Source organism: Tiliqua scincoides, chromosome 7 (genome assembly GCF_035046505.1).
Source record: "Tiliqua scincoides isolate rTilSci1 chromosome 7, rTilSci1.hap2, whole genome shotgun sequence".
Lineage (NCBI taxonomy): Eukaryota > Metazoa > Chordata > Lepidosauria > Squamata > Scincidae > Tiliqua > Tiliqua scincoides.
The window spans coordinates 31,670,211-31,693,151 of record NC_089827.1 but is presented as its reverse complement, the minus strand read 5'-3'; the positions used below and the strand labels follow the sequence as shown (position 1 = coordinate 31,693,151).

The 22,941-nt window shown below is 43.0% G+C and overlaps 2 protein-coding genes across 6 annotated transcripts in view; both read right to left on the bottom strand.

The window, feature by feature from the left end:
- Positions 1-1,532, bottom strand: part of PFKFB3 (6-phosphofructo-2-kinase/fructose-2,6-biphosphatase 3) — a 105,187-nt gene extending 103,655 nt beyond the window's left edge. For 3 of the 4 annotated variants that reach the window (XM_066633235.1, XM_066633236.1, XM_066633238.1), the window contains exon 1: positions 1,427-1,507. Coding sequence is in view for 1 of the 4 variants with exons in the window: in XM_066633237.1 (XP_066489334.1) it covers positions 1,427-1,442 (16 nt within the window). In the remaining 3 variants the exon portion in view is untranslated. Of the gene's footprint in view, positions 1-1,426 lie in introns of all 4 variants that reach the window. The other variant, XM_066633237.1, reaches the window with a different exon arrangement.
- Positions 1,533-5,790: 4,258 nt separating this feature from the next.
- Positions 5,791-22,941, bottom strand: part of RBM17 (RNA binding motif protein 17) — a 29,737-nt gene continuing 12,586 nt past the window's right edge. The window contains exons 4-12 of one of the 2 annotated variants that reach the window (XM_066633948.1): positions 22,042-22,208; positions 20,193-20,290; positions 18,796-18,852; positions 13,295-13,436; positions 12,385-12,536; positions 11,021-11,094; positions 10,147-10,245; positions 8,287-8,359; positions 5,791-7,629 (exon numbers count right to left, since the gene is read on the bottom strand). In XM_066633948.1, the coding sequence (XP_066490045.1) occupies positions 7,526-7,629; positions 8,287-8,359; positions 10,147-10,245; positions 11,021-11,094; positions 12,385-12,536; positions 13,295-13,436; positions 18,796-18,852; positions 20,193-20,290; positions 22,042-22,208 (966 nt within the window). In that variant the 3' untranslated portion in view covers positions 5,791-7,525. Of the gene's footprint in view, positions 7,630-8,286; positions 8,360-10,146; positions 10,246-11,020; positions 11,098-12,384; positions 12,537-13,294; positions 13,437-18,795; positions 18,853-20,192; positions 20,291-22,041; positions 22,209-22,941 lie in introns of both variants that reach the window. The other variant, XM_066633947.1, reaches the window with a different exon arrangement.

Below are 22,941 nucleotides of genomic sequence, written 5' to 3'. Positions count from 1 at the left end.
ACATACATTTGGTACACCACCTCAGGCACCCAGAGATCTTGGTCCACCCTGGAGAGTTCAACCTTTCCCAAATTGATTTTTCCAGACTCTACATAGACTTCTCCTAATTCTAATGTTCCCAGTTCTAAGACTGTTGTTGTAATACAACACACTGTACTTTCCCCAGCAATTCAAGTTTTCCCCCACTGAGCAAAAATAAATTGTACTTTCCACCAAAGGTAATTGCAGAGGCCTCACTGCAAACTGCAGATAAGCAGAGCCCTCGGGCATAGTTCAACAAATGGCACAAATGAAACTTTTCCTCCAGAGAGAGTTCAGACATTCCTCTGTTCAAATGGCACAAAGACTTTTCCCCAGAAATTGTTCCTGTTGTATACCTTCTGATGGGGGGGGGGGATTGATTGTTCCTGTCCTTTGATCCTGAGGACATGTGCTTAGCAATCACACTTGATGCATCCATCTACTTGCCACATTTTATTTGAAAAAAAACCACATTAATTTTACTTGTTATTTCTTGTTATTGTTCTTGTCCTTGTTATTTCAAGGACAGGCACCCAGGAGCCTCCTCTCAGCTTTAACAAGGGCAGGAAAGAAGAAAACGGAAACAGGTGCCTAGTACAGTCCTCCTGCCTCAAGATGTCAACGAACACACCAATCTTGCCTGGTCTACACATGTCACAGAATGAGGTGCTAGAATCCTGAAGTGGAAAAGTAAAAGAACAAACTGCTTCAGGCTGTAGGCAGGAAGTGCTGTTTTGAATACTCTCCCATGTCTTTTTTTAAATTACAGAACTACAAGTAGAAAAGTGGCATACAATGTGTCTGCTCTTCTATGTTTTTGTTTGTTTGTTTTACTTTTAGGGAGGTGTTTTGTGTTGTTTTCTTCCCAAGGAAGCTGCTTATCAATGCACAGGAGAACACAGCTCTGTAGGAGTGAACAGCTGAGCCAATGACTGCTGCATCTACTCTAGGGCTCAGCTGCTTGAGCACATAAGTGCTCAAGGGCTTGCAGTGATAGGCCCCAACTCCAGCCTCCCATCTGGGCATATCTCTGAGTGCCAGGTGCAAGGGCGTGGCAACAAGATACAGGGGATCTTCTTGTCCTTAGAGCTCCCTAGATTTCTACGTGCATGGAGTTTCATCATATGGTGAGCATTGGGGCGGAGCCCCCTTTCCCCCACCCCCCTTGTTTTCTAAACTGGCAGAGCCCAGCCATAGATTTCCACCTGAGCGAGCACTGTGCCCTGGACCGTGGACTGTGCCTGTGGTCAGAAGTGAGAGCCAGAAAGCAATGCCAGCTCTTATGCAAGTGGTCAGAAATCCAGACCAAGACAGACAAGGAAGGGACTCCCAAGCACTTGGGAGCCCTGAGCAGAAGCCACGCCTTCACGGGGGGGGGGAGAACCGAGGGCAGCCACCTTCTTACCTTTGCGGAAGGGCATGACTGCGCTGTCGCTCTGTGGCCGGGGCGGGGGGCAGCTGCCTGTGCTGCAGACGGGCCCCTCCACAGCCTCGTTCCGCAGCAGGTCCTGTTATCGCGAAGGAAAGCGACTGATTTGGGCAGTTCCTTCTAGCAGCGTCACTACTTTTGGTGCAGAGGAAGCAACTTGCAGGCTGGAGAGTTCCCTTTAACTCTTTCCCTTCCTGGGCCGTTTCAAGTCAGGGAGGTGAGGCTGGCAGGCAAGGCAGGTGTAGCCGCAGGGTGCAGCGCGGCATGGGGAAAATCTCAGAGCGGCTCCGTGGCTGCGCCAGGTAGATATCCAACAGGTGCAGTCTTCTGCAGCAGGGAGATGCAATGCTGGAAAATACTGCAACTCGAGGATAACAGGGAGCTGTTGAGGCACAAGTTCCACCAGGACAAACAAGCTGGTGGCTGTCAGGGGTTCCTGCTCTTTGTCTTGGAATCTGCACTCTCGATGGCTTTCCTTCCAATACTTATGCCAACATTAAATATCGGCTCAAATTATTAGCATTACACTATTCTTTTAAAAAAGCAAAATATAAATGATCAGCTTAAAAAAAGTGGCACACTTGCAGACTTTTAATTTTCACCCAAAAGATGTGCTTGCTTGTCATACAGGAACCAGGTTTCAGGGAGAGGGGAGCACTTGTGCACTTCCCCTCTAGGTGCTGGAGTGCACGGCTACTCTCCACAGTCACCTCGCCCACAGGGCTATCCCTGTCCAAACACACAGCTCAGAGACCAGAGACCACTGTAACCCAGGTGGAGGAGCTGCAAGAGGGGGGGGGGGCCCTTAATGAAAATCACAAGCCATGCTCTGATACTCCACAATTTTAGCTAAAAACCATGGTCCTCATAGCCTCCTTAAGTTTCCCCCCTAAAATTTGTGCAATACTTAGCAATTGTATAGTACTTTCCAAGTGTGTAAAGCATTTTACCTCTTGTGGTCATCCTTACAGTCGCCCTGTAAGGTGAGCAAGTGTTATCCTCAAATTGCAGCAGAATATGTGAGGCCAAGAAGAAGTGGCCTACCTAAGTCCATCTTTGGGCAGGGTGACATTAAAGCCAGACTTCTGTATTATTCAATCATTTAGCCGCCCTGCTGGTGTGAGAATGAACCACAGCACTGGCTCTAAAACCCATACAGGGTTTTAGATTCATGCTGTAGGCCAGGGGTGCCCAAACCTTGCCAAGGGGCCATTTGCAATCCCTGGGATCCCCAATCTGGCCCATGTGAAGCCTCCAGTCTCCAATGAGGCTGTGGTCCTCCAGAGACTTGCTGGAGCCTGTGCTGACCCAACACAACTACTTACAGCAGTGGTTCTCAAACTCTCTGGGAAAGTTTGAGAGCCACTAAGTCTTTGTGGGGGAGGGAGAGAGGCAGCAGGGGTGGGGGGGAAGGCAGCAACAGGATCCCCAGGATCGTGCTGCTCAGGGGGGCTGCAGGGACTGGGATGCACTCACCAGTCCCTGCAGCAGCCTTCCCAGGGTGTGGGGAGCTGCTTTGAAGCCACTCTGAAGTTAAAGTGGTGCAATCACGCTCCACCTCTGCAAAACTGAAAGTGGAGCGCGATCACTCCACTTTCACTTCCAAGCAGCTGGGGAGCCCTGCATCCCAGTCCTTGCAGTCCCCCTGAGCAGCGAGATCCTGGGGATCCCGTTGCTGCCTTCCCCCTTGCTCCTGCCCCTTAAGGGGGCATCACAATGCCCCAGTCTGAATACCACTGACTTACAAAATGAGGACTGACTGTTCGACCTCTTGCATGAACTGCAGGCTCCCTCTGCTGCTTGCTGTTTCATGTCTGTGAAGCACCAACGGAAGGAAAGGCCAGCCTTGCTTTGCACAAGGTCTTTTATAGGTTTTTGTGAGACCATCATTCATTAAGTATATAATATTAAATAAATATATTATAATTATATTTATAATTATATTATATTATATATAAATAAATATTAAAGTATATTTCATTTATGTAAATTTTAAATGTGAATTTTTTCTGGCCAACACAGAGAGATGATGGGGTGCTCCTGCCAAAAAGTTCGGACACCCCTGCTCTAAGCAGCAAACTGTACTCTGTCACATACTTCTCAACATGAAAGGCAGAAGAAACTTTCCCATTGCACTTCTTGAGTGCAACTATGACTGTCAGATTCTGTTGGTCTTGTGCAGGGATATTTAATGGTTTCTCTGTTCTGCATTTTCAACATTAAAACATTTTTATCAAATTGTCAGTTGTATTCTTATTAGATGCTGCTCTGAGAGTTTTAGCTGAAGAGTAGCTATGAATGTTGGGACAAAAATAATTTGTCATAATTAACATATACTTGGGCCTTCTCAAAGGTGGCACCCTGATGGTGACATTTCTTCCCCCTGGAATTAACAGCTTCCTCTCTGGAGACGTTTCAGCAGGGCCTTAATTAAGACCTTTCTATTTAGATGGTGTTTGATAGCAACTTGCTGGGCTGGCATTTTTAATAAAATGTAATTTTAACTCTTATGTGATTTGCTGGGATTGTGCTCTGTATTTATTGTTTTAATGTTTTACTATAGTAAGCCACCTTGATTACCCTCTTCAAGAAACAGGCAGGATATAAATGATTGAAATACACATTGTTTTCCTTAGTGTGAAAAATTGCACTGCCTGGATCAAGAAGAGCAAGTCTAACATAGTCAGTTTGAGAATCAGGAGGAAAGGAAGTTTTCTTTCTCCTTGAGTGGCAAGGATATCATCATAGACTTGCCAGCTTCTGTTCTACACCTGTGCTACCTACTCACACATGAGACACACAGACAAAAAAGCATTGGGCAGAGTTAAGAATACTATCTTTTTAAGAAATGTTTTTTATTTGAGCTTTGATTAACTAAAGAAGCAGCACATAAACGTTATAAAACAAATACTGAAATTATACTGTTCCCTAGAGGCCAGGGTTAAAGAAATTGCAGTGAGAGGGGTGAGGGTAAATAAAGCAAGGGTAGTTAGTGCACAGAAAGCCTTGCTAAGATGGGCTTTTGAGAAGAGGAAGGCATGAAATCTAGAGGAAGAGGAGGCATCTGTTCTAGGAAGCAGAACAATGGCTGGACGCAAACAAGCAGCAACGCCAGGAAATGAAAGGGGCCAATATCTTGTGCGGGGAATACAAGGACAGCATGCAGTTTTTGAAGTGCCAGTTTCTAATTGTATATTGAGACACATTTGTATACACAATACACTCAACATTTCTAGCTATATCTATAACCCAGAATAACCCTTATAATTCTTGCATGTAATTATTTCAGTAGCATGACTGTAGGAATCTAATACAAAAACCCAGCAGACATATGCTTCAAAAATGAGAAATCTTAAGAGGAGCTCCTGCACCACTTCTAAAGAGCAGAGAGTGGTCCCAGGATTTTCTAGCAGCAAATCAGCACAGGTCCTGGTTTGTTTTAAAGCACTTTAAACCTTCTTCCCTGCCCACCAGGAATATGCCACTTAGGTCACACATGCAGCGCAATCCTAGGCAGATCTCCCCAAAAATATGCCCTATTGAGTGTGGTGGGACTTACTGCCAGGTACGTGTATAATCATATTTCAAAAGGCAGAAACTGGAGCAGGTATAGGTGGTAAAATAAACCTTTCCAAGTTTTGGCAAATATTGCTTACTTGGAAAAGTGCCAATAATAGGAGGCAATATGATTATGGAGAGAGGACACATTACAGAGAGGCTAGATGCAGCCCTGTGCACAATTGTATCTACCCCAACCCAACTCTCATAGGGAACCACCACCAGTGGAAGCCAGGGAAGCTGGCAAAAAGACTGGTAATCAGGTCCCCCATCTCCCCCAAGTAAATTCTTTCCAGAAACTCAAGGAGCAAATGGCAGCCATCCACTTATATAGGAAAAAATACAATGATCCAGTTAAAGTTGACTTTGGTAGAGATTCTACACTAGCCTCCTGCTTAGCCCTGGCAGGAGTTAATAGCCCAGGCTGCAGATTGTTTATAATTCTGTATAGACACTCAATATGTGGAAGAGAGGCAAAGCCATACCCACCAGTCACAAACTGCTCGATTAGCACCATGTTCCAACAGACGACAAACTTTTTCCTCCATGCGGACCCTCACTAGCCCAAAAATAATCATAGCATACTTCAAGATAGCACCATTTGATCTTTTACTTCAAGTAGCTTTAAAAGCAGGAAAAAAAATTTTTTTTTTTTAAGCAGCCCTAATGAGGAGAAATCTAAAAATTAACAGGCAGGATTAGCCCTGGGGAATGAGGAATGATTAATGCCAAAACTGTACTAATGATCACACCCCCCAAAATATATGAACTGACTGCAGAAATAAGCATCTTAAGAACATCAGTTTTATTTTTAAAAAGCAAGTTTCTAGTCCTCAACTAGCTGCTGATGGGTTTGGAAGTGTGTGCATGCATACAATGAGCAGGATTTCTAGGGGACAAGGAACAGATAGATACTTCACTGTCCTGTAAGAAGGACAGCATCCTTTCTCTTGAAATAAACTTTGTAAGACAAGTATAGGTAGCAATCCTCAATTTGCATAATTCATGCACTTTCAATAATTCAGCTTTGAACAAGGAGTGTATTCTTGGAAGAGTTTTTTTGTGTTTGCTTTTTAAAGTACGAGGCATACTTGGTGTTAGGCTTACCACGATGTCAGCATAAATCTCTCTAATACACAAGCAATTCATGGAATCTTTGCTACTGCAGTCCTGGACCTCTCATGGAAGCAACTGCCAATAAACCCACTTAAGGAAATCTTGGCTCTAGATACAGAGCTGCATCCATCTCATTTTCTTGGTTCACTGGGGAGAGCGCATCTCAATGGTCTCTCTTCATTTTTCCACTCACCCTTCTGCTTTAAAGAGTATAGTATATCCTCTTAAAGCAATATAACTCCTTTAATGACCAGGAGACTGAAAAGCAGCAGAGCAGGAGAAATAGGTTGGATAAATCCTATAGCATTTCCACACACTGACATAACCATGGTCTGATGCGGCATGTTTGCTCCCTCCTTCCCTTATGTGCTTTGGTTCCCTACCGATTTAGTGGCATTTCCATCATATGCCTGGCATTACAACAGTGAAGATCCTGGCTAGGCAGAAAGCATGACTGGAATAAGCACCCTGAAAAGGAGGTCTGGCTAAACAATCTTGGGAATCTCTGTCATAACGCAAAGGAGAAGTGCAGTGGCTCACAAGGAAGTATGAATACACGAAGGTGCCAATTTGTCTACCTAGCCCAGTATTGTCTTACTGGCACCAACTCAAAACTATGTCCCAGTCCATGCAAAGGCTTGCTGCGATACTACTGATAGGGATGGAAAGAGAGCAACCGCTGACATTTCCAATATTCTGTCAGTTCAGACCAGTGTTCTCCGTAATTTTCACATGGACTGCATGGAACCCTTAATAGAGCTGAGTGAGGGCAGCTCTGGAGCACTCAGTGATTATGTCACTATCATAGCCAAGCTCTAGAGCATGGGGCTCCAACTCCAGCTGTGTAGCCATGCAGCTTACAGGGAATGCTGGTTTCGACACACTGACATAACCATGGTTTGATGCTGCATGTTTGCTCCCTCCTTCCCTTATGTGGTTTGGTTGCCTCCCGATTTAGTGGCAAACCAAGATTTCACTAGTTCGGATGCAAATGAAAACTGATCGTGAGGGGAGGACAATCACAACCCACAAGGGGAGGAGGGAGCATATAAGCACAGGACTCATTCACATAATCTCAAATCATGGTTTGAAGCTGCATCTGAGCAAGCCCTTTGTCACTTCAGGAGGAAAAACAGCAAGGGGTGGGTTTGACACAATATTGCCTCATCAGCAAGTTACGATTCTGAAGCAGCAAAGAAAAAAACAAACAGGTAGTGTCTTTGAGAAATTTTATACTATAATAAAAAAGTGTCCATCACAATAGAAAAAGTCTATTCAAGGTCTTATTTCCAGTTTGTTAGAAGTGATGCAATCTCTTACTCCACTTCCTAGAACACAGCTGAAAAATACAAAATGCCAGATAGTGACGTGTCTGTGTTGTGCCTTTATCAAAGAAGAAAATCAGACTTGCTCCGCTAGGTCCAAGACTCTGAATTTATCCAGGTTGTAGAAACATGCCTTCACCACTCGTCCACCAAAGTACCTTCCATTCAGGTCAACCACCGCTGGAATCCAGATATAAAGAAATACCCATTAGATGCCATGTTATAGTAATTCATCAGCTAAAGCGATAGTCCTGCTTCTAAGGAACTGGGACAGTTGAATGGTTGGTAACCTTCAGTCTCGAAAGACTATGGTATAAGCCTACAGCACCCGGTATTCCCAGGTGGTCTCCCATCCAAGTACTAACCAGGCCTGACCCTGCTTAGCTTCTGAGATGAGATCAGGCATGCGCAGGGTAACAGTTGCTGCTGGGACAGTTGGAGGTGAAGGTTATTGGGTCAAATTTGTTAGACTGTGTAATTTAGTAAAGAAATGAGTGATACATAACTTATGGGGACCCACTGAGATCCTTTTCTGTTTCACATTTTTAAATAGGTAAAGACTAAACATGGGAAGTTTAATTCCCTGTGTATTCCACAGTACACTGAGAAAAGGGATGACAGACTGTATTATACAAAGGTGTGACAAGGACAGGACCTACCTGGGTAATGCTTAAAGGTCTACCCTATCAGCTGGTTTCAGGGCAGGCAGTGGGCTAACTCCCGTTCCCCAGTTCTGTGGAATATATATTTTTTTAAACTGTCCAGCTTTCACCAGAAATAAAACTGAAGGTAACTTCTGCCCCCAAGGTTTACAACGCTGAGCATTTAGACTCTTACCTTTAATTGCAGATTCAACCCTCTCAAACTCTAAGAATATTCTTACAGCTTCATCATCAACAGCACCTGGAATCTGAAGAGAGAACACAGTTGCAGTGGCAAATTTCCAGTTGCAGAAAGAAAAAAGCCAATGCATGTTTATTTAAAAGGTTTTTAACCTGACTTTCCTCTGCTGGAGCAGATGCTCAAGGTAGCTTACAATTTCCAGCTTAAAATATACAATAAAAAATAAGTAAATAAATAAATAAAACCATTTGGAGGAGGGCACACTATTTTACAACCAAGGTTCTGCTACAGAGGCAAATGAGGAAGATAACCCATCACCCAAATGCCAAATAGAACAAAAGTGTTTTGAGCCCTCGCCAAAACACCAAGAGGGAGGGCACAGATCCATAATTATGGCACCACCACCAAGAAGGTTTGCCCCCATGCTGCCATTCCCTAACTCGGGAGAAAGATGGCACTTGCAGGAAAGTCCCCTCAGATGACCTAAGATGACAAGTCAGAATATATGGGAGAAGGTGGTTGCTCAAATAATCTGGCCCCAGCCTTCCCCTGAAGCTGGTTAGGCTCTAGCATGTTTTTTACTGGAAGAATCTGCAGTGACCTTTGCTTCAGTGCAAATCAACTGAGAACACGCTCATATGCATGTTTACTTGGATGCAAGTTCCACTGTATACAATGGGGCTTACTGCCAGGTAAATATAGGATTGTGTCTAGGACTACAGACTGAGTTGCAATGGCAGAAGAGTCAAATGCAAGATGCAAGCCAGTAAGAGCCTTGTCCCTCATCTGATCTCAACTGGAGAAATGGCAATAGCACAGTGGAGGAGGCTAGAGAAAGGGGAATGTGGAGGAGGAGAGGAGAGCAGTAAGAATGATTTGTGTTCAGTCGTGAATTAGGAGCAAGACTGTTGGAGGAACTTGGTACTAACCTTAAGGAGAAACAGAAAGATTTAGAAGGGGCATAATGACAGTTTTCCAGCACTTTATAAAGGCTGCCATGAAGAGCAAGAACATTTTTTTTCTTAAGCAAGGGTCACTGAGGGAAAGACACGCACCAGCTACTTCAAATGTTTGTAGACTGGAGTCCAATCATCAGTTGCAATGGAACACATTTCTGAGGAAGCTGAGAAGCCTTTCGCTGGACGTTTGAAAAGAGGCCAGATAAACATCTGCCCAGAACTTTTTGGCTGCAAGCAAATTCTGTCCACATTCCAGGATGCCTAAGCAATCAACAAGTTTCCAGCCCTAGATTCACATCTACTCAGGTGGCCTGCCAGATGATTCTTGACCCACTGACATTACATATGAAATATCAGGGCAATGATATGAACAACCATTGCATCATTTGGTGGCTGCCAGGTTGACATACGTCAGGCACTAGACAGCACAGTCAGTACTTTGCACATTTTGAGTGGCTTCAGGAGGTATGGATACACTGCACCTGGGTGTGGATTTTGACTGCTAGCTACCAATCGAGGCAAAAAAGCAGGGCATAAATATAAAAATTGATGAAATGCTGCTGAACAGGCAGTGACAGTTGGGCTTTGGGACTTCTACAGGAAATTGTATACTGAATCTATAACAATGCTGGTATAGCTTCATCCCATATTCTGTGGGGAAGAAAATCAGACTCCAGACTTTCAGGGTGAGGGGGATTAACAATGAATCCTTCCTAATAAAGCACTGTCCAAATGGAGTATCTTGGAACCGTTTATTATTTTCCCCTCCCCCTACTCCAGATGTTTCATATATTTATAGGATGTAAGCCTCGATCAGGGATTTTTTAAATATATTGTATGGCATCCAATAAAGTGTAGCTGCTTAACAGTTTGGAGTGGAAAGAGAAGCTCATACCTCAAAGATGACACATTTCCCAACTTTGCCATATTTCTCACATTCCTCTTTGGTTTCACCTTCAAGCTCTTCATCAACTTCCCCAGCACCAACCATGTTCTGCAAGCAAGAAAGGTCAGTTCAATAGGCAGATTCGAGGCTGAAAACAAAACACTTCCTAGGGAGTCGAGTTGATCTGCCGTCCACATACTGAGACAAAAGCATTAGTGGATGGACTTTTGCCACCACAGGCCGATGGAGGAGTATCACTGTTCAGCCCTGACTCCTCACATTGAGAGCACACTAGTGCAAGGGAGTTTGTTGGACTAAGTCTAGGACTAAAGAAATTCCTACTCACAATGCTCACTGGGGGACTTTCGGTCAGTAATTATCTTTCAATGTAGCCTGCCTCACAAGTCATGCTACAACAGGGTATGTTTGTGAAGGAAAAAGAGCCCAAGCACACATAGGAAGTTGCCTGCTACTGTGTCAGACCACTAACAGTAGGTCTGACTAGCTAAGTTTTTATTAACATTGACTGGCAGCAGTTTTCCGAGTTTCGGGCAGGAATGTCTCTCAGCCCTACTTGGAGATGTCAGAACTGGAACCCAAAACCACCTGCATTCAGAGCAGGTGCTCTACCTCTATCCTTCAGCCTCTTGGGAATATCAAGGAATAGAACTAAAAAGCATCACTGTGACAATTACTTCTGCCTTTTATCAGACAGTTCTCACTTTGTATTGCTGGTCCTCCCATTACCATGAAGAAATCCATCCAACAAAAGAAATTAGCCATCTACAATCTATGAATCGTGACCTCTGTAGTCAATGGAACACCACCCAGAAACCGAAATTCAGCACTCTAAGAACATGTGAACTGAAAGGCTTGCACTTACTCTTAGCAAAACCACTTTGGTAGGGCACTTTAATATCTCTGTTAAGGGATTTGAATCCGATTTCTTGGATGCATCTGCTATTCAGAAAAAAATAAGTTAATAGTTCTGTGTAAAATTCCAATTTTTTTATTTAATATATTTGTATCCCACCTTTCCCGTCTACACTGAAAAGCACCCAAAGTGTACTTCATTCAGGGATCTCATGCTAATTTATCTTGGCCAAAGGGTAGTGCTCTGTACACTCTGCAATTCCAAACAAGCATTGTATGATATAGTATTGGCTGCAGATTTCAGTATTCTGAGAATCTCAGACTGGTTTTCCTATGTGCAGAGGGAGGCAGTGGAATGCTGGAGGACAGCAGGCTGGCTGCCTTCCTATCTCACCTCTGAGCTTCCCAGAAGCACCTGGTTGGTCACTGTGGGAAAGAGGATACTGGACTAGATGGATCTTTGGTTTAAACCCACAGGGCCCTTCTTACATTCTTAATGCTGACTGAGTCAACAATGTCACTTTTCTAAAGTTCCCTGGTGTTTTAACAAAATTCCCTACAAATAGAAAAGTCAGCACAACAGGTAAAATACTGGGCTTGAATCTCTCCCATTTGGGCTAAGCTTTATGTTTGCAGGGAGCTTGCTACACATGGGAATGTTCAAAAGTGGTATTCCTCACCTGAAGGCTCATGTGGTAGAATCCATTCTACCAGAGGAATAGGCTGCATGCGAAGACCCAGTTCTTATTAATGGGGTGGGGGACACACATCCCTCTAACTCTTAGGAATACAATGATCTCACAAAAACCAGACAAGGGTTCCCAGTAGTCAATACCTCAATGCCCTTCAGAGCTCTTTTGACTAGAAACAGAATCACGGCAAATAATCTAATACATGTACATTTATTTAATCTGTACAACTGAGTATTTTAATAGTACAGAGTATTTTTGCTGGATTTATTGCTGGATGTCCCCTTACGGCAACCTAAATGTCGGCCAAGCTGAAATGCAGCCTTATACTTTGTGATGTTAGAATTCCTTGTGTCAACCACAAGACTCTGCAGCAAAAGTATGTTTCTAAAATGGCAAGGGGGAACAATAATAAAAGAGCAATGAATAGAGTTTTCAATAATCACAAACTTTAAGGGCTTTGACATATAAGCCAGTTACAGGCAGACATGGAATGGAAACACAAGGATAATTACAGCAATGGAAACCAATAAGGCAGTTAATGATTAAGTGCCCCGACTTGTCAGCACTTGGCAAGTAGTTCATGTCGTGAGACATATGAAGCCCCCACTGACTCCACCTCACCCAGTCCCTATTGCACACCTGTCAACACACACTTTTGACTTGCAAAGTTCCCCCAAGTTACCTTTATCAGCAGCATCGCCAACAATGATTTTGCCGCCTCTCTTGCTTGTCTTTTCCACTGACAGTGCAGTGCTCAAGCCCTGCTCATGCTTCCCAAGCCCCTGGCCCTCGCGAAAGCCATACTTCTGCATGATCTTGTGTGCCACTGTGCCTCTGAAGACAGAAGAGAGAAAGAGTCAGATGCACACAGAAAACGTAACATGTCAGAGATACAGCTGGGCTGGAATCCTTCTCAGATGTGCTAGCTATCCACATGCAAGTTTTTTGTTTTAAGTGGAGAAATTTAACATGCTGCTTAAGGTGCAAGAGAACAGTTTGACCCCTGTTGCCAGCCCTTCAGTTTTTCTCTCTATCTTTCAGCTCCCAGCCAGTCTGCTACCCTTTTTCCTTCCTAACCTAGCTGTGATCCCCCAAAATATTCCTCCTCTTTCAGCCTGCAAACAGCACTGTTGTGACCTTCAGGGATCCCTCAGTCCTGGAAGAGAGACAGGATGAGGCCAAAGACAAGTCTCTTTTGCACACCTGCAGAGACACGTACATTAGACAACTGTAGCAGGAGATATATTTTAACCATCCGGCAGCTACTGTTCCATCACTGGCGTCTAACAAAGACGCCAGTGCTTACATGAAGCGAATTCATTCTGAGCGAGAAACTCGGAATCTTAGCTTTATTCAGGATGTCAGCTTGGCCTGAACAGCTCAAACTACTGCTGTTTGGAAGAACCTGAAAGTCACAGCCCTCACCCTTCCTGGACACATTTTTACAAGTTTCCCACCATCTTCAAGGAGCAGTTTGCAATTTGCAGTCTTTGCAACTGTAAAGTGGAATGCGTGTTCTGCTGGACTTCCCCAGCATTCTTCACCCTCTAATGGCAATGTATGGGAAGTGTGAACTGATCACAAGAACTCACCCCATATTAGCAAGGAAAGAGTTGCTTGGCCCGGTTGGGGACCGAGGTCTCTCAGGCTCATCATACATGGGAGGAGGAATGGCTGCTTTGGAAGACGAGCCACGAGGTCTTGACTCTTCTTCATACGGGAATGATGAGACAGCTGAAAAGAAACAGGACAATTTTTTTTTACAAAAAATATGTCTAACATCTCAGTTCAAGTTCTCTGAAATTGTATAGCCTACGGTCCATGAGCCAAATCTGGCCCACAACTGAAAGTCATCTTGTTCACATGGAGCTTGGCTTGGGAGGCGAAGCCTCCTGCTGGATTTGCCACACACCAGACAGGGAACTCAAAATCAGTACAGTAGAGCAACTCAAAATCTTACACAGGGCTAACATCTTTGCCGACTCCAGACAAGGAATCCTCTTTGTAAAACACTACCAAGAAATGTTTCTAGCCCTCATCATCCCAGTTCAAGTGTTAACAGCAAAAACTGTGCCACTCAAGACAGCCTCCTATGCTTGGGACCTGGCAGGGAGCTATAAATCCTGGCTGCACTTGCCAATCCAAAGCCCCTTGTAAACAGTTTAGCATCCAAAAACAAAAACACAGCTCTGCAGGAGTGAAGGGCTGGGCCAATGACTGTTGCATCAACTCTAGGGCTCAACTGTTTGAGCACATAAGGTGTTAGCTCAGAATGTATACTCAAAAGTTCAGAGCACATAATCCCTTTGAGCTCTTACACCTGTCCAAACTGGAGATGTAAAATTTCTGGAAATTTTGAAGCTTGAAAAATAACCCAGTTTTTTTCTGTTTTTTTCTGGAAAAAAACAAATTTTCAGAAAAATTGAAAAAAATGCTACATTAGCATTTGTTTTTCTTTTCCAGATTGAAAGTCATTCTGTTGCTTTAGGAACATAAAATATGACTGTGGACCTGGCATAAAATTATCACAACCAGCATATTAAAAATATAGTGTATCCAAAAAATTATTACAAACAATTCACTTTTTTTATAATATTTATTTGTAATTGTAACAAATGGAGCAACAATCTCCTGAACTGTTAACTAGTTTATATGGAACAGACAAGAAAACCTCCACAAAACAATTTTTTTTAAAAACCCATTCTCATAAAAAGAATTGAAGAGGGGGGAAGTGCATAGAAGGGAGTGGGACTAAGCTTCAATGGGCATGAAATTTAATCAGAATCATTTTCTGTTACCCTGCACATGCCCAATCTCGTCTGATCTCAGAAGCTAAGCAAGGTCAGGCCTGGTTAGTACTTGGATGGGAGACTGCCTGGGACTACTGGGTGCTGTAGGCTTATACAATAGTCTTTCGAGACTGAAGGTTGCCAACCATTTTGAGCTGTAATTATCAGTGTCAGTCTCTGCTTCTGCAGCTACTCTGTCATTATCACAATTATCGACTTCTAAAAACTGAAGGTTTGCCCAGATTGAAACAAGCTTCTCTACCCTTTTACATGTCAGTTTATTTCTTGATTTAGTGTGTTTCCAAACACAGACCAGATTATTTCTCATGCTGCAGAAGATGGAGCAATCTGAAGAAGGCGAGAAGCAAGAGGAGTCAGAGGGTGTGTTGTGCAAAAGTCCTTGCCACCATGTTGTAGGAGGAATATGTTTGGCAGAATCCCAGATTGCATTCCTGGACCAAATCCCTGAAGATGTTCTAAATTCTGCAACATTTGAAAGTACCTTCTCAACATCAAGCCCTAAATGTGATGCTTGTTTTGTAATCCAGTCAACAGTGGTATCATCACTTATATTTCCACCTTTCAATCTTGGATCCAGCAGATTTGCAGCAGTATGAATTGGATGGCAACAAAATTCTTCCCTTTTTTAAATAAAATATTTCACTTCACTTTCTTCTATAGTTGTAAGTGGAGATATACTGAGATTTTCAAAAGCAGTTTTTATCTTGGTCATTAAATAAGGAATTTCTGACAAAAGTGCACTGTCTGATTCAGATGCATTGATTGCTGCACATCAATTGGCTTTAGAATCTTCAGGGAATTTTGCTGCTGAACCCAGAAGACATCCTGATCAAGAACAGTGTTTCTCACACTCTTGGGTACTTTAAGATCTTCAACTATTACTGTTTCTTGAAGAGCTTCTTTGTTTATTAGTAAACTTTCAAAGGAGATCACCACTCCAGCCCACTGAGTTTTACTACAGAGCTTCAGTGTCACTATTTTATTCTTTGCATTTTTTCTACTTGCTTTTTCTTGAAAACTACAGCTACAATATGAGTACCTTTTACATGTATTATAACTTCTTTTGCTTGTCTATAGATCATTTGAAGAGTGTCCAGTTTCATTATATCATTAAGAAGCAAGTTGAGCCCATGAGATACACATCCTATTGCAGTAATATGTGGATACTTATCCATTATGATCACCCATGCTGCTTTCATATTGCAGCATATTGCATTCATATTGCAGCATTTCATATTGTCAGTCAGCAAAGCAAATACTTTACCACTCCCAATTTTCTGTAGGACTTCATATATTTTACAGCTGATATACTCTACAGTATGACTGATCTCTCCTGTTGCAAAGCTTTTGTAGAAAAGTGGTTGAGGTGTCATAACAAAATTTATAATTCCTTCTCCACTCACATTTGTCCATCCATCTGTAAGTAGTACAAGGCACAGTGCTTCATTCATTTTTCCTTGCACAGATTCCATGACACGTTCATATTCCGTCTCCAAAAGAGGCTTGCTCAAAGAATGTCTGCTGGGCAAATGGTATGGGCAAATGGTAATTTCAAAGCTTCCTGCCAGTATGTATTTTCAGTTATTGAAAATGGTGTTCCAGAAGAATATATTGCTCTTGCAAGAGCTTGATCAATTTTTTCCTGATCTTCAGGTGTCATCTTGTCTACAAATGAAGTTATCGGATAATTTTTGGATGCAACTGTCTTCGGTATCTGTTTACTTGAAGATGCTGCTGATGGGACAACACTTAGTGTTGCTGCTGATGTTACAGATAGAGTAGAAAGAGGACTTCTTGAGCGAGAACATTGAGAAAAACTGTGCATTTTCATCATTGTGGCCCTCTTCACTTAGATCCATGAAGGATTTTTTAAAATATCTACAGGACACTTGTTATATACAAGAATGTGCTTTGTCATCCTGGTAGCATTTGGAAATGCATATTTCATCTGACAATGTTTGCAAATCACATTTTTCTTCTCAGAAGAACTTGTAATGTGAAAATGCCTCCAATATGCTAGATGTTGGTCTCACCATTTTCCTGAGGGGAGTAGGAAAGAAAAATAATTTAATGGCTAGTTTGCAAGAAGACACTAATCTATGGTTGTGGGTAGGGGAAGTAAAGAACCAGATTAGCAGGAATTAAATCATTATTTACACAAAAGTTATAAAGAAAATCTAAGGGTGCAATCCTAAAGACGCCTTGTGCCAGCCCAAGTCCCAAGGCATAAGAGGGTCGCAAACGTGCCATAAAGCATGTTTGCTCCTCCGTGGGTGGGAGCCGCGTCAGGGCATATAGATGTGCCGATGCGTGGAAGCAGACAGAAGCCTCTGCAGTGGCTCCCACACCACCGCTTGTGTCGGCACGCTTGCGCCAACACAAGTGGCAAAGGTAGGCGTGAGGGGGCGGGGAGGGGGTGTTTCTGGGCGGGGGAGGACAGGCGATGGGCAGCCCCAGGGGCAGGCATGCGGGGAGCTGGGGGCGGGGCTGGGACCCGGCAGTTACGCTGGATCCTAAGCCCCGTCCCCAGAGAGAACTGAGCGGCTTCAAGCCGCTCCGCTCTCCTTGGACTTGCGCCACCTCCAGAGGTGGCGCAGGTCTGAGGACACCCATTGGGGCGCGCAGCCCTTACCCAGGGGTAAGGGGAAGAGCTTCCCCTTGCCCCTGGCTGAGCTGCTGCAGCCAACGAACCTGCGTTGGATAGAGTGCAAGCCTCCTGGCTTGCCTGCTCCAGCGCAGGTTTGGATTGCGCCCTAATGTAGCTAAATGATTCAGTTTTGTGGAATCAGATAAATGTAAACTCTTACCTTTTTAAATTAAGCATATACTTTCAGGTCCTTTTTGTTGCTCTGTATTTTCTTCCAATGCTTTGAGGCCTTGTGAAGAGGACAGGACAGAACCAAACATACCCACCCACATGCAAAATCAAAACTGAAACCTTTTTCTTTTTTTTGACAATGGCAGCACCTCCTAAAGAAAGAAATGCATCTTGTTTTTGCATTGGAGAGTTCAGTTTGTAACCTAGGACTTGCTTGTCCTCAGTGCACAGAAATTAGAATACTCTGATACCATACATATTTTTTTTAGAAATGATTTGGAAAATATTTGAACAGCTTGTCTTAAATTATTTTATTCATTATGTTAAAATAAAACATTCCATAATCAATTTTCTTCTTTTTTTCAATTTTTCAGAAAAAAACAAAAAAGTCTTCAGGAAAAAAATGGAACAAAACCGGGTTTTTTCCAAATTTTTCCAGTTTTTCCCCAAGCCTTCACATCTCTCATCCAAACAAGTTTGTAAGAAGAGGTCCAGTATAAAATGGCTAGACAGCATTGTGGAGCAAAACAATCTCTGCTTTGTACATACAATCACTTCAAAGTAAGTCTCTTATTGCAAAGCCAATTCTCCAAACAGTTTCTCATCAGCTTAATACCTTTATATTCTCTGCAATAACATGCCATCTAGTGGACATTTCACTGACTTCATAAAATCACACACAACCACTCCTTTTACATGTCCTGCACTGCCCTGTTCCCACAGCTCTCCCCACACTGGGCACAATCCTCTCAGTTAACTTCCAGTCTAACTGTACATTCAGGCCTTACTCTCACAAGGGCAGAGGGAATGGCCAACCAGCCTGTCAGGTGTATTGTTTCAGATTGGGGGTGGGGATTAGGCTTAAATGTGGAATTTTCCCCAGTACAAAAACAATGCAAAATATTCCACACCTGCTAGAAAATTATCAGGTCAAGGGAAAAGTTTCTAGCTTACCCTTTCTTCCAGACAGGATAGTTTTCAACATGCTGATAACAGAATGAGAATTCAGTAATGAGCCCCCTCCCACCTTCAATCACCCTCAATGAGGATGAGGTCTCAACTTGCACAAGACAACATTGACGCACAGTAGGTTTGGCTAGTGCCCTACAGAACCAAATTTGCACTCCCAGAATACACTCCAGATTCCTCTGCAGTGTACTGGGGCTTTGTGGCACACATCTTCCACAGTTCTTTGGAAAGGATTGCTTAAAGCAGTGGTTCCCAAACTGTGAGTGAGGCTCCCTGAGGAGCTGTGGAAACCAGACAAGGGAGATATGGAATACTCGTGAAAAACCTAATGCCCAATACAATGTATAAGATTGTAGCCCTAATGGGGAACCATGGGCAACGGTCCTGTTGGTCAAGGGAGCCACTTGTCAAAAAAGTTTGGAAACCACTGGCCTAAAGACAGAAGTAGTGAAAGGCACTCCTGGGGCAAATTTAAATAATTTTTAGATTTACATACGTTCTTTGTCCTTCTCAACCAAAGAAGTAGGTGGTGCGATGGCAGCGCCCCCCATACCTGCGTAAAAATGCAAGATACACATAGCCTTTTGATACATGGTCTCAAAAGAACAATGAAAAATTGTTTTGCATATAGCTTTGACTTCATTTCTAACCTGCCTGTATTCCATCATGGAGCACAAGGTGACAGACACAATTATCAGAGCATATATTTATTACTGCCAGGGAGACACTTAAGACCAGAAAGGACCCCCAAAGCTCAGCCTGCCTTTAACTAACCAGTTAGGAAAACCCCATAGGCGTTGTAGGCTACAATGCTTCTGGGTTGCCAGTTACCAAAGCATTGACAATGTACTGTTCTGACACAAGAGAGCATGAGAATGTGTTTCTGTAAGCCCTCAGAAGGGCTACAAATACAGAGGGTCTATGAGAATCCAGCACCACCAGCTTTTCTGCCTTTAAAATATGCATGAGGAAAACAAACGGTCCTTTGAAAGACTTCAGACAGGAAGGTTTGGCACAGCTGGTTCTATGCCACTTATCAAAGGCCCAGCAAGGGACATCAGCCATGTGGTGCAAGAAAAGTTGCTTCATACCCCAACCTATCTAACATTTGTGCTGTGCAACTGACACCACTGTGGTCAGTGGCCATATTCTTTTATTCAGCTTGTCCCAGCAGCAGAGAAATGTGAGAGGATAGTGGAAGAAGAAGAGCTAGATGCTTGACAGATCTAACAAGGCTCACGTTAAGACTCATGGCTCATCTTCCCCTCTAATATATTTCGGGCATCCATCTAACCAGAAGAATACACTGCTAGGAAGTACAGCATATATTTCATAATCACTGAACAAAGTCCTTTGCAATGTGGAATTCTCTCTCATAAGATCTATTGTGATAAATGATTTCTAATTTCCCAAAGTGATTAACCACAAACACTTAAAGCACTAGAAAGTGTCCGTTCAAAGAAAACAGTCAGAAATACCAGTGCCCAATGGTTTCACTCTCTGCAGTGTCTCCAACCTGTCTCTTGTTCATGCCAATCATAGAAACAACACATTTTCAAACCTTCAAAATGCAACCTGTCCCAAAGCACAAAGCCTCTGGCATGTCCTATCATTTAGAGAGTGGGAAGTATCTTTAATGTAAAGGTCTATATACCGTCTTGAACCAATGTGCATCATGATGTGGGGAATGGGAAGCAGTGTGTGGTCTGGTCCCTAAGCAATTTAGTGGAGGGGGGGAGAAGAGATCCATCTCTTTAGTTGATCATTCCTTGAATACTGTAAAGTTGTCAAACTAGAAACTAAATTTGAGCACACTTAAAGAGTCTATCCACATCTCTTTCACAGTGCAACATTGATAAATGTAATATTCTGTAATCAAAGCAATTTCCTTACTTCTTTTCCGTCTCTCCCTTTCATAATCTTCATCTTCATCAGAATCTGGGTCTGGACGTCTGGAAAATCCACTTGCTTCATGCCTGTCCTTGCGCCTCCTTGAAATTAAAGTAGAAATGAAGGCAACAGTCCTCCTGGATGGATATTTACACAGCACTGAACTTCAAAATACAAGCTTTTTCATCCAACTGGAACTATACAATACTCATATTTACAAGTGCATGCTATCCATATTTCTTTTGCTGCACAGTTTACAAGGCTGGCATCGACTGTTACTGTTCAGTTCAATAACTTAACTGGTATAAAATACAGAGGGAAAAAACAAGACACAAATATACAATGACATCACAAACATAAACATCAGTCCTTTCCTCGCACATTCAATCATGCTCCAGTTTCTCCTTTCTACATCTGAACCTGAGTCCCTGGATAAGGTCACTTCCTTTTTATCCGGGGTAATAGCCAGGTAGAACTCTGGGACTCTGGGCAGTGTGTGACTGTTACTGAATTCACTCATTTTAATCTAGCTAACGTATTGACTTCATTTTGCTACAAGACTACAGTGGTAATAGTGGTAGGAGAAACCTTTACTGACATTATAATAATATATATAACATTAGACTTTCAACATAAATCATAGGGGCATAAGCCAACAAGCTTCTTGGAGTACAGAAACCGAGGAACATGTTTCTCTGGACTTTACAATCTGGTTTAAACAGACTGCTACTCTCTCCAAGACCTCAGGTGTCTCACAGATAAAACAGACTGCACTTTATTCAAATTCAAACAGTTCCACATCCTTTCTAGAAACTAATCAAGATATTTCCTATGAAGAGGGCAATATAACAGCATATGTGTGAGCGTTTCCACACAACCCATCTCACAAGAGCGTCACCTCTCAGCATAAGGAATCCCATGGAATCTGCCATGCAACTTGGCAGAAGGCATAGCATTGCACCTTGCCAGTGAATATGCTCGGCACTCCTGAGGGCATTTTGGAAGGTAAAAAAAAGTGGCCCATTTGCCAGATTTGATAGGAATGTGCAAGTGAAGCGGAAAACATGTTTTATTTGCTGTACTCCAAAGCTCCTGCCGTTCTATGTCCAATAATCTAATCTTAAATCATTCAATAATCCTCCACTTGACTTAGCGCAACCAATGAATCCATATTGTTTCCAATCAATCATAATTTTTTGACAAGAACTATGGTCCTGATGGGTGGGTCAGAGTCCAACGAAAATTGATATATCAGACTGTTATGATCTGAGTTTAGTATATTTTTCACCTAAACTGAATCATTCTCAGTCACACCAAAGTCTCTAGCAGAGATTGGCCAGTCTCTAGACAGAAAATGGCATGAGGAACACAGCTAGGGAGTTCTAAGATTTTACATAGGAAAAAGGCTTGAGTCTGCTCTATCAAGTGGCTTGTAGCACTGTGCAATAAAAATTATGAAATGAAATTATGAAATGAAAAAATGAATTTTTTGTGCGAAAGCAACTTCTGCCCCCAAGAAGACCCCACTCAAGTACCAGAAACAAATTGCAATTTCATCTTAAAATGTCAAGAAAAATTATTTGGACAACTACAAAAGGGTACATTTGTTGATATTGCAGATTTACGCATGAAAATGTTGTCCAAGACTCAACTGCACCCTGGCATAAACACCCCCTTGCTCCTTATTAATTCAAGCATAGACTTAAGGATTTACCAGATCAAGAATGATTTTAAGCTACCCTACTTGCAGGTAGATTTCCTCTGCTCCCAACCACTTCCAACACAATCAAAATAGCCTAAAGGCAAATGTGTATGTTTTAATGACTTCTACCTTTTAGATCAGCTTACTCACTTTTCTCTTTCTTCAATCTCCTTTTGCCTCTCCAGTTCACGCTGTCTCTGCCGCTCTTCTCGCTGGCGTTTTACTACTTTCTCATAATCATTGGGAAACATTGGATCATATTCATCAGCCAAAGGAATCAATACATCTCCTGCAGAGAAGCCACTGGGAACAGGATCCTAGGATTGAAAAGCAGAGAGATGTCCACATAAACTATCCAACAGAACTGCAGCCAGGAAGGATCCCTGCATGGGTCAAACTACACATGATGTTAGTAACATGCTTGGCCCTAATGTGCTCAGTTTTTCTTTATTAAATAGCAGTCACAGCAGGTTAAATCTGGATTAAGAAAGAGGACCTTTAACCCTACACCCCAACCAGGCCAATATAGATGCCCTCTGCCATACAGGGCAGCACCTCCCCCAAGGACAATTCTAATCCTGAGACCTCTTGAACCACATCCACATGAACCTCTTGCTGATTCTTGTTGGCATCCTTCAGTCTCGGAAGACTATGGTATCGCGCTTTGAATGGTGGTTCTGGAACAGAGAGTCCTCTCCAGTGCGCAAAGCCTGGGTAAAGTAGATATGGAGGACAGACTGTTACCCATGCAGCAAATCCCTCCTCTCCACGTCGCTGAAATGGTCCAATGGAAAGGCAGAAGCCAATACGGTTGGTTCCAGCGGCATCATAGGAGTTGCCAGAACGTGACTGTGTTCAGCCATGAACTGCCTCAGGGACTCCAGCTCCGGATTTTGCCTCGAGGTTGACTCCTGAAGCCTTTTCCATAACTGGATGTAGCCACAAGGCAGTGGAGGTTTGGGATCAGAGTTTTCCTTCTCTCAGATGAGCTGCCTTCCCAGCCTGATGAGTCCCATCTACCCGGTGGCTGTTTAGTCGCCTCTTACGACA